This window comes from Pipistrellus kuhlii, unplaced genomic scaffold (genome assembly GCF_014108245.1).
Source record: "Pipistrellus kuhlii isolate mPipKuh1 unplaced genomic scaffold, mPipKuh1.p scaffold_m20_p_14, whole genome shotgun sequence".
NCBI lineage: Eukaryota > Metazoa > Chordata > Mammalia > Chiroptera > Vespertilionidae > Pipistrellus > Pipistrellus kuhlii.
Window position 1 is genome coordinate 21,540,276 of NW_023425449.1, and position 12,335 is coordinate 21,552,610.

At 38.5% G+C, this 12,335-nt stretch overlaps 1 protein-coding gene across 2 annotated transcripts in view; it reads left to right on the forward strand.

The window, feature by feature from the left end:
• DEPTOR (DEP domain containing MTOR interacting protein) overlaps window positions 1-11,514 on the forward strand; it is a 119,221-nt gene extending 107,707 nt beyond the window's left edge. For both annotated transcript variants that reach the window (XM_036436872.2, XM_036436873.2), the window contains exon 9: window positions 6,045-11,514. In XM_036436872.2, the coding sequence (XP_036292765.1) occupies window positions 6,045-6,173 (129 nt within the window). In that variant the 3' untranslated portion in view covers window positions 6,174-11,514. The remainder of the gene's footprint in view (window positions 1-6,044) is intronic.
• The last annotated feature ends 821 nt before the right edge of the window (window positions 11,515-12,335 follow it).

The window sequence follows — 12,335 nt, forward strand, 5'->3', positions numbered from 1 at the left end:
CTCTTTTCTGCATTGCTGCCTTTGTCACAAGTCAAATGCCTGTGTATCAGAGTGAGTTTCAGAACTGCTACATTGGTCTCTATGCCTATATCAATACTACTGAAGTTTCTTAATAGAATATAGCTTTATACTCTGTCTTTAGATCTTTTTTTGTTATTGTTTATATATCTAAAGCATATAAGTTCTTGTGACCGATTCTCATCTTACAACCTTTCATTTGTATTGTTCTGAACCTCAGTTTACAAATCTAAAAATAATGTCTCCTTCCCAAATTTAATGTACGTGAACTCCTAGCTTAGTTCTTGGCACATCAATAAGCAGTAAATAAAAGTTGTAATAGAGAGTTCAAGCACTCATAAATAAAAGTGGGTTTGTTTTTTTGGCGTTAAATTTTAGAGCTGAAAGATGTTGGTCTAATCAAATAATTAAATCAACACCTCCTCCCCTGGGAATTGATCTTTAGACCAATGGACATTGGATCTTTCACAATGGACATTCCCTTTTGCTTTAGACAACATTTCACTTGCTAAGACCAGTTATCTTTCCCCTCAGTACCCGCCCAGAGAATTCTCCGCCCAGAAAAAGCCTGCCTAGAGTTCTTTAAAACCCCTGACTCCCCATCCCTGGGTGCTGGCACCATTCTGAGCCCATCTGGTTTACCAGAATAAATTTATAACCCCCTTACAAGGTTGGCCTTCTGAGTTCCTTCTTCAGCGACCCTAATAAAAGGTATGTTAAAGGCACTAATAAATATAAAAAGTTCCAGCCCAACTTATCAGATGAAGAATTACCTTTTGGAGAAGTGAAGTGACTCAAAGTGATTCAAAGTGACTCAGCTCCCAGGGTGCAGAACTGAGACTAGAACTTATCTTCTGGTTCCTTCTCCATTTCTCTGTGCTTAACTTTACCCTTGAGGAAATCCTCAAGGAAGGGAGGAAGGAAGGAGAAAAATCCCTGGAGAACTTCTTAGGAAATCCACTTTTGCTGTGGATAAGCCAAGCTTTATAGGCAAGCGAAGAGGGTGCCTCATATTGAGCCTGCTAGCACCCATGCTGTGTTGATCTTCTGATGGCAACATTCTTGCCCACCTACAGAAGACAGATGGTATGTTGCATCTTCTGCTCTCCTGTTTCTGTTGTGAAGCAAAGATTGCACAACAGAAAAAGAATGTGAGTGGAATTGGTAATGCCAGTTAACTGCATAGATTACTAGGTGATGTAATCACCGTGACAAATGGCGTGGTTTGGGACATGCTGGCTGAATTATAGGCTGCATTGTTACCAAGGATGATTATGCATCCTGCTTTCATGTTATGTCTTTCCTTCTGGCATCTTTAAATCTTCATTTAGGAGCCATTAATCTTCACCTCAGTTTAGCAGAAGATTGGGGCTGCCTGCAGAGAGAGGAACCTTCCTCCTTTGCATACATGTTATAAAGAAACATGGTTCTTTGAACTCTGATTGAGGCTAATAGAATGCCATATACCCCTGCCAGGCTGGCCCAGATATAAAGATTGCCTCAAGTTATTCTTCAAAAAGTAAAAATGTCCCCTTACTACTCTCTATCATGTTCTTCTATGCTAATGATAATGGTGATGGTGGTGGTGGTGACAATGATGAGCAAGTGAACATTTTTTTCCATTTTCAAGGGTGGCAGAAGGAAAAATCAAATGCCACATTTAAAAAAAAAAGAAAAATAAATTCAGTGTGTGAGAGGTGCTTCAATATCAGGGAGGGGTATTCATTCATGTGATGTCAGTACCAATTGTACAAAGAAATGATTATCTATTACTTGGAGGAAGGGTTGCCTAGAGCTTAAGGATAGGACTTTTTAGTAAAAAATCCTGCCTCCACTATTTACTAGCTCCATTTACTTCTCTGATCCTGGACCTGTGACTGTGAAATGGGAATAATAATAATAAAATAATAATAATAGTACTTGCCTCATGGAATATGTTGGGAATTTCAAATGAGATTACATGTCTAAAGATCTTTGGGAAACTGGGAGAAGGTCAGTGGGGGAAAAAGGGAGACATCTTTACTACTATTTGTAATATTTTAAACAATAAAATAAAGAGATTTTAGGGAAAACATTCTGTGTTCCTATTACCTATTCGGCAAGTTGTAACCTCAGAAATAGTCTGACCTTAAACTTACACAATGTTATATGTCAATTATATATCAATAAAGCGGGGGGGGGGGGAGTTATATAATGACCCTCCCTTCCCCCATAAAACAAAATAAACATGCTAGTTTTATGGACCAAATGAATGGCTAGGCTTTCACAGGCATGGTTAACAGGAGAAAGAACAAACCATTCATAAATGACAGTGCTTTATTTAAATGTTTATGCTTTTGCTTTCACAGTCTCGTATCAGATTATGAAAACCAGGATGTATGATTTGGAGCCAGGTTTAAAGAAATGGGGACAATCAAAATATAACATTTTTCTTTCCAAACTTTAAGCTTTCAAATATGTCTTAATCTACTCATGACTTTCATTGCTCTGGTTCATCCTCCACCTTCTTTTATTTTTGGTACTTTGGCTATCGAAAGCCTCCATCCTCATTCATAGCAGGTCTGTACATGGTATGTATTCGCCACATCAACACCTGAAAGATGGCAGCTGATATGTGACTTTAAGAGCACATGTGCTCAGCCAGCCATCCAGTGTGGCTCAGTTGATTGAGCATCCATCATTCTTTGCACCAGGAGGTCGCTGGTTCGATTCCAGGTCAGCGCACATGCCCAGGTTGGGTTGTGGGCTAGATCCTCAGTAAGGAGCATGCAGAAAACAGCTGTCTCATCATTGTTTCTATCTCTCTCTCTCCCTTCCTCTCTCTGAATGAAAACATATTTTAAAATAAGTACATGTGCTCTGCCATGGCAGCAGGTTTGGTCTGCTTTCTGCATCACTTATTAGATAGACTATACTTATGCTAACCAGGACTCAGCTCTTCCTGATTATTTTCTGTGTCTGTATCTGTGTCTTTTTTTTTATGACTCTTTCTGTCTCTGAAACTCTCTCTCTCTCAATCTGTGTCTTGTTAAATGTTTTGTTATTTTTATGAAAAGCCTGAAGCAATGAGAGAGAGAGAGAGAGAGAGAGAGAGAGAGAGAGAGAGAGAGAGAGAGAGAGAGAGAGAGATTGATTGATTGATTTCAGGGAAGTGTCTTGGTGAAGACAGATTTCCATGGCAGTGAGAAGACATTTGTGCAATCGTAGGTGTAGTGTTTCTCCCCAACATCACTCCAACTTTGGATGAAACAACTGAATAATTGTGATATGTCTCCAAACCTACAAAAACCAATGCACAATTGCACAATCCCATAGGCACTCAATCCATCCAGAGAGCTGTCAGACATCTGCCAGGACTGGTGCAGGCAAGGAATTAGAGGCAAGGTTATTTGGTTGGTTTGGCTCCTTATCAGGAGGAAGGCTGGAGTTCAGCCTAGGTACTTATCCCAACTGATCACACCCTGAAATGTCCTGAGTCCTGCTAATGTCTCTTCCTGTTAACTCTTTCCCCACCTACTGTGGTCAGAGACCTCACTCACCTAGGCCTTAGGAAGGTTTTGTTCTTCCTTTTCCTTAAGGATGATGTTCTCCATGTACCTTCTTTATGAATTTAAGGGACTACATTTTTTGTAGATTGAATTTAGGGAAGGTACATGAGCTCACAATTGATCTCTTGTCCATGAACTGGGGGAATGAAATTACAATCATTAGAAAGCAGGAAAAAAGCATCTTTATCTCATTGAATTTTCATCGCCACCTATGGGTGGCATCTACATCTCCTGAGCCCAGGTAAGAGGTGATATGTACCTAAGGCAGGTAGATCTACTTCAGAGGTCATCACAGTTTCTGTTTGTTTTCATGTATTTGCTTTTTAATATAGAAGACAAATAAGTTTTTCCCTAGGCTGTGCACTCCCTGTAGTTACTTGTAATGTGTGTTTATTTGCAGAACATAGTGTACTGTGGAGGCCAAATCAAAGTCCATTATAATTGAATATGTTACATAGTCCTACCTGTATTTCTTGATCATTTTTGCACATCTTTAGTAAGAGAACATTGGAACTGTTGGAACCACAGCAGCTGTTAAGACCACTTAGGGAGAGATAACATCTTTCCTAACAGCCTGGTTCTAAAAATACTACCTTGAAAATAAGCATGATAAAATGGTTCTTTTTTTTCCTTTTTTTTTTTTTTTTTTGGTCTCATTCAAGGAAACAATTTGAAATAAAAATCTAAGTTTACATATTGTTGAGGGATTTTTAAGAGACACAAAAAGCAACCCAGTAAGTGAAGGTATAAGTTATAAGAATTAAGAGACCCTTCATGTTCAATACTAATTGTGCTGCTTTTTTTTTTTTTTTTTTTTTTTTTTTTTTTTTGCTTATTACATTTATTCATTCAGTTCTTTCAACAGGAATACTTATTAGTTTTCCTGTGGCTGCAGTAACAAATTAACACTAACATGTTGACTTAACCCAAATGTGTGACCTTATAGATCTGGAGTCAGATGTCTAATAGAAAGGTGTCAGCAGGTGGTCTGCATTCCTTTCCAAGGTTCTGAGGGGAGAATCCATTTCCTTACCCTTTTCAGTTTGCAGAGGCCACTTGCACTCCTTAGCTCCTGGCCCCTTCCTTGTGGCACTCCAGCCTTTGGCTTCTGTCATCACCTCTCCTACTTCTGCCTTTGATTTTCTTGCCAGTGATGACATAGGGCCCACCTGAATAACCCAGGGTAATTTTCTTCTGTTAAAAAATCAGCTGAGTAGGAACCCGATTCCACTTGCAACTTTAATCTCCCTTGCCATGTAAACTAACATATGTACAGGTTCTGGGGATTAGGACATGGACATCTTTGGGGGTGAGGTATTGTTTAGCCTACTGTAAGTACCTACCATGTACCAGTTGATTCTGTGATCACTGACAGCTGGAGATCTATGTTCTCTCCATTGTTCTATTCGAGTGACATAACCAAATTGCTCATATCAAATATCTCTAGACATACTACAGATATACCATCTGTTCATGCATGTCAGCTAATGAAAGGTACCCAGTACCTGATGCCACCACCAAATTCAGGGAAGTCATTCTATTTTGAAGCAGTAGCTGTGGGTTGGTATCAAGTTCCCTATGATGTATCCACGGTGGCCTCTCAATATTGAATGATGCCCTTTTACTTTCTTATTGTAATTCTCTCTCCTATCACACTGACCTTTATCAAGTAACAATGACTTAATATAAAATCTGGCCTTTGTTGGCCTCAATAGGAAAGTTTGTGGAATTTATTATCTCAACTGGGACACCGAGGCAAGTCAAAGGAAGCACAACTAATAATTATGCAGGAAAAATAGATATAAAATAATAGGACTGTCCTGGAACACCAGGCCATGGGTCTCCCTATACATTGGGTCCAAATGAATAATAGCCATAAATACTGTGATGACGATTATGTATTGAGTACCCCATAGGTTCAAGCACTGCAGTATTATTGTTATTATCATTAATCATCCCTATTTTAAAGTTGAGGAAAATAAAGCTCAGAAATGTAAATACCCATAGCTTAAGCTAGTCATTGCTGCATTAGGATTTAAATCCAGTTTTGTAAAACAGTACAAAAAAATGCTTTTTCCATTATGTTGCCTTCCAGAAAAAGCATAGCTTCTTAGAAATTACTGAATTGCAGTTGTCAGCTGGGTATGGTTGGGCATTTTAAGAATGATGTCACCCAGCTGGTATAGCTCCGTGGTTGAGCTTCAAACTATGAACCAGGAGATCACCAATCGATTCTTGGTCGGGATACATGCATGGGTTATGGACACGATACCCAGTGTGGGGTGTGCAGGATGTAGCTGATCAATGATTCTCTCTCATCATTGATGTTTCTATCTCTCCCTCTCCTTTCCTCTCTGAAATCAATAAAAAAGTAAATAAAAATAAGAACGTGACCTGGGAGAGCTATACAATGTCTTCATTAGAGGTCTGTTAAAACCAGGAGCCATGATAGATGCTTTTTCTTGATCTTGCCTTCAGGTCTGTCAGTTTGTCGTCTCTGTCAATGGGCTCAACGTGCTGCATGTGGACTACCGGACTGTGAGCAATCTGATTCTAACTGGCCCACGGACCATTGTCATGGAAGTCATGGAGGAGTTAGAGTGCTGAGCGGGTGGACTTCCTGGCTCTTCGAGTGGCTGTGGATGAGCAAAGCCAAAACAACACAATGCAATGCAGTGACAAGACTTCCATGCACATGGATGGCTCTGGACATAACAAACCTTTTCTTCATACAGACACATCTTGATTTGAGTTTCATACACTGTTTTGAATGTGGAAGAACCGGGTAATACATCTTAAAAACAGCAACTTATGTCAGTGTAGAAAATATCTGGGACAGAATTTTCTTAAATCGGTAGAATTGCTTTACTTGATTTCTGTTTGTAGTTCTCATCCACTGTTTCTTATTTTGATTTGCAGAAAGTTGTTGAAATGTTTCTCTAAAATCTTGCTAAAATCTCCTTCGGAGGAATCACTAGAGGAGTTTTTATAGGCTTTAAACTGTGTTCTCACCAAAATGAACATGGAACTGTTTAATAGAGAATCTAGAGTTCACTGAGCTCCAAATTAAAGCAACAGTCAAAGGAATAGTATCTGTTAATTAGCATTTTGAAGGAGGATCTAAAGCTTTCAAGAGCTTACAGCCATCAAAAAAATGGCTTTTTTTTTTCCCCCTGAATTCCTACCTTTAGTGTCAACTTTAACTCAACATACAGCATTAGTTAAAAAGCAAAACCTCTGTGATGATGTGGGTGCGTAGATAGGGAGATACTACTTGTTTGCTCCATTTTCTCTGTCTGAGCCAAAATCATTTGTTCTATCAGCTATAACAGCTCTCTGGAATTAATGCTGAATGTATTGAATGTCAAAACAGAGACGTTTGTATATACACATATACTTTAGAATCCAGCCTCTGACAAGATTTCACTTTGAGGGTGTCCCTTTTTTAAGTGAAGTGTTCTAGAACTTGGCCCATATGTGACAAAACTTGAAACTAAATTGCCTTACTGGCCTGAATCTTTACTAGCTTTCTAGTATAACGTATTCTAAGGACATGACATGCTACTTATTTGGCGGGAATAGTTTTTCACCAAAAGCAAGTCTCGTGTTGTAACTTTTCAGCTTGCTTGTATATATGCATGTTTCTTTTCTTTTGGTGTAGAAAAGAACACATTTGGGGCTCGGTGTATAGAGGAAATTCCTCAACATGCCAAATTAAGGAGCCAGGGAATGCTGACTTCTCCCTCATTTCATATAATGCGTTCTGAATTGATGAGGTTACTTTCTTATTCTGTATTAACAAAATAAAATATGAATGATGTACCTCAGCCATTATTTTGTGATAGGGTATCATAATGTATTGGTACTGATAGAATTGACATACCACCTTAAAGATGCTACATGTATATATTTCTGGCAGTCCAACTTTTCTGATCTGTAGTTTTAAAGAATAGGATGTCAAAGTAAGATAGAATGGCTAACATTAAAGCTGCCCATCTACATTTGGGAACTATTGTCATCTCCATGCATAAGCTCCTATGTGTGTTTCTACTGTATGCCAATCTCTGTGCTACCGGTCTTAACAAATACGATCTCTTTTCATCCTCATCACAACCCTGCCAGATAGATATTAATCATCCTTACTTGTGGTTGTGGAAACTAAGTATGAGCAAGTTTAAAAATGGCCCCCAAGTTCATCCAGCTGCAAAGATGGCTAAGTGATAGTAGCCTGGATTCAAACACAGGTTTATTTAACATGAAAGCACACGTTCCCACCCCTAGCCTTCCTCCCTGTGGGAACCTTCTGTTGAAGGCTTACTCTGTACCATGTGCAGTGCTAAAATTATACATTGCTAATTTTTACTGACCTGTGAGGTCAATATAATTATCCCCATTTTACAACTGAGGAAACTGACTCATAAAGAGGTTCATCTTATGTCCAAGGCCACACCACTAGTAAGTAGGAGGCCTTACCATTTGGCTTTAAAAATTTTTATGGCATCATTAAAAGATGAGTCTTAAATACTTTCTGTCCCGAGGTATTCATTAATTGACAGAAGAAGGACCGCCTTTTGGGAACTGGCATCTCTTTCTTGCCTGCTACTTATACACGTCCTAATGTCCCTCGTGTTGGCCCTGGCATAGTATCACTTCCCTTTGGCCAATCTAAGCACCAGAGAGGCAAGTGCCTGGCTTTATTTACTCCACATCTGTGAAATTTATTTGATTTGGACTGTCATTGATGTATTTGGCCGTATGAATACCAATGTGAAGGAAGGAACAAAGGAAAGGAAAGAGTGAGGAAGGGAGAGAGGGGAGGAGGGAGGAAAGAAGGAAGGAAGGAAGGAAAGAAGGAAGGAAGGAACGAACGAATGAACGAAGGAAGGAAGGAAGGAAGGAAGGAAGGAAGGAAGGAAGCCCAGTCCTGACACAGAGTAGCGTGTCCGTTGCTATCCATGTTATCCAACAAATCACCCCCAAACATGCCTTATAGCACTATTTATTTGCTCATGATCTATGGGTTAGCATTTTGGGTAGAGTTCTGCTGGCATGGCTCAGCCACTGCTCCATGTGGTACCAGTTGGATTTACACAAACATTTGTATTCAATGAAGAGTTGATGCAAGGGCTGACTGATCATGAAAAACTTCATGCATATGCCTCGCAGTTGGCTGGGGTGCCTCAGTTCTGCTTCGTGTGTCCTTTTCCCACATGAGATCGAAGCAGGTGAGAATGGAAACTGCCTGGCCTTTAGTGGACTTGACTGGAAGTCACAACAGCATAGCATTGGTTGTTCACAAAGGTAGCCCAGAATCAAGAGGTAGGGAAATAGCCTCTACCTTTTGATGGGAGGCATTGCAAAGAATTGGTGGCCATTTTTTCTCCACCAAGAGTAGGTACTTATTATTTTTTGACTAAAGGACCAATAAGTTGCCTAGTTGTTGAGAGACTTTAGCTATCCAGATGCAACTTACTGACTAACCACTGGGTAGAAGTATAAGATTAAGTTGTAAATAAAGTCCAGTGCCAAATGAAAACTTCAAAGTTAGAAAATGCTGAAATGATAGTGCTACATGGAGCCATGGAAAGCACAGTTTCCTGTCCCATTGATGAGGAAATAGGTGTGGAATCATCAGGTGGGCATGTCCATAATCACGAGGCTTGTTGGGTACAGATCCTGGGTCAAATACTGGTCTCCTGCCCTCTCCCTCCCCCCAATCCTTTGTCCTTTCTATTCTAGTGTTCTGCCATGTAGGCTTTTAGCTTTGAGTACTTATAAAATACAAATGGTGCCATTTACCTGTGAAGGTGAAGGGTCTATATTTTAATTGACTCATGTTGTTAAATCATATGATTAAAAAAATAAGTATTTTGTGTGGTCTGTTGACAGTAGGACTGCTTTAACATTTAGAAACTCCATCCTTAAATGTAACACCAAGAATTAGTCTCAAATAACAGTGATCAGTATTCCTAAGAAATTTTATTTTAGCGTGTGTGTGTGTGTGTGTGTGTGTGTGTGTGTGTGTAGCAGTGTATTGCAAAAATGGCCTTCTTCGATCCCAGAGAAAACACACTTTTGATATATTTGTTAATTATGTTGTAGAGAGGAAAATGTGGTTGCCTTTTGGATTGATTCTGTTTGATGTTTTATTTTTAACCTCTGTTAAATAATTATATAAATTGATTAGGGGACTAGTTGAGAAATGATGGGTAACATGAAGATATCCATGTCTGAGTAGAATAGATGTGATCAACTTCACACCATCTTAAAGGAGAATGTGTTGGAGTAGTAGCAATGAATAATTTAAAAATCAGTGCTTTCAGTTCAAAGTGAAATCCCACATTTTCAGATACTCATTCCTTTCAAATATGCTCTGAAAATAATCTACTTTCAAGACCTATTTCAAACAGATGATGTTAACTTTCTCTCCTGTTGAATATTAATCCCATTTCATTTTGTTTATAAATGATCAGAATAACTCTTTTCAGTTTTGCTGATCGGTTAGTCTATTGATATCATTGACCATGGTTTTACTCACTTAAGGAAGAATTTACAGAATAACATGTTTTTCCTCAGTTCAGTATTAACAGGACAAATCTGCAGTGTACCAAAATGAAGATAATCATGATATTGTCAAATGCATTAATATATGTATTTAATATATATGTTTATTTTTAAATTAGACTGAAATTTATGTTCTCCCTTAAGTAAAAATTATAGTATAACACTTAAAATTATAAGGTAAAAATAAATAGTATAGCATGAAATAAATGTTAATTTTTAAAAACAGTGACTTTAGGATTTTACTTTTCCTGTCTTTTAGAACATATTAGCTATTGTTTTTTTCTAAGAAAGGGTTGCATTATAAAACTAACACACTACTAACCTATCAGGAAAGAACACATGGAACTCATCTCCAGTTCTCTAATGTAGCCAAAAGTGCCGTTCATAAAACTACTTAATGATGGATATTTTCTGAAGCTATTTTGCTTGAGGGGGGAAAAAAGTGTATTAAAAGCTTTTTCTGTACTGTATGAGTTGAAATCATTTTGTCCCTACACATACTAGTATTGATGAATGTTGTGAAATATTCTAAAAGGGGAATGCTATATGGATTTTTGGTACTCTGAGAGAATGTCAGTATTTTTACTTTCAATGAATTAGAAAATCAGTCACATACTTCATTGTGGGGTGAGTGTTTTCTTGTGACATAACCCTGGGTCCAGCTTACCTTATAAGAATCACATTTGGGTCTACTTCCTATAATTCTCTGCACAGAGGGAGGAATATGAAATAATGGTGTTGAAGCAGGTGGTTTAATGTGAGACACAGAACACGGACAACTTACATTTAACTGTATTCTCCTTTCCAATCTTTTCCCACTGTCCCTTACTCAAGGTAGCCATAGTGGTGAATGTTGAGTTTGTTAGTCTCTTCTTTTTGTTCTTAATACTTTAGGGTTTTTTAAAATAAACATTCTTAAAATTTAGAGCATTAATTTTTATATAATATCCTGGGACTTGCTTGTTTTAATTCAGAATTATATTACTAAGATCCTTCTAGGTTTTTGTGTATTGTTGTTGTAATTAATTCATTTTTCAAGGCTTCAAAAATTTATAGAACACACAATATATATCTTTTTTCCCCCTTGTAATTGGACATTTGAGTTATTCCCATTGTTGTTGACATAAATGGGAATACTATGGACAATCTTGCACCCACTCCTGGGAACAAGTGGAGGAATTTCTCATAGGAATCCACTTAGGGGAGAAACTGCTGAGTTATGGGAAATGTGAATGCTAACTTTACAAGGTCACAATGGACTCGTTTCCAAAGTGGTTGAACCTACTCTCATCCAAAATATAAAAGTGACATACGTTGATCAGTATCTTTTCCAACACATTCTGAGATGTTTGAATTTTTATCAAATAAATGCCTATTTGGTCAAAATAACACAGAATCCTAATTTGCTGCAAAGCTCATAAAACTTAAAGCACAAAAAATATTAAGAAGTAATTTTTGACCCAAACTTACTACATCAATGCCTTCATGATGGCAAGGCTGTTTTGAAACTCTGTCCGACAACAAGTTTGTGATTCCAATGAGGAAAGGATTCTTGGAAGTCAGTATAACACAGTGGTTGGCAAACTCATTAGTCAACAGAGCAGCAAATCAGTATAACATATTCAAGAGCATCCAAAAATAATTTATTAAACTCCTACTCTGGGCCTGTCACTGAATCTTTGGCAAACAGCAGGAAATAAGACAGGTCTCTGACCTATTAAGTTAAATAAATAAAACTAGGGGTGAGTGCTAAGAAGTAAAATGAAACCAAATGGGATGATAGAAAACGGAGTTGTCACATTACTGAGTTCCTAGGAAGAACCATTCCCATTGCATTCACGTAAACAGTGCCCCCCTGAAGTTAAGCAGTGCAACAGTCCTGAGCAAAGGCTCTCTGCAAACCTGATGTTAGGAGTTGAGCCAGCCTTAGAGAGCTCTGAAAGGAGAGATTATAAACAGGAAACAGCAAGTTTAAAGGGACTGAGGCAGCACATGTCATAAGGGTTAAGAGCATGGCCTCTGGAGACATACCGAGCTGGATTCAGATACCAGCTCTAGCACTTAGAAGTACATCCAGCCCTAACCGGTTTGGCTCAGTGGATGGAGCATTGGCCTGCGGACTGAGAGGTCCCAGATTCGATTCCGGTCAAGGGCATGTACCTTAGTTGCCAGCACATCCCCAGTAGGAGGTGTGCAGGAGGCAGC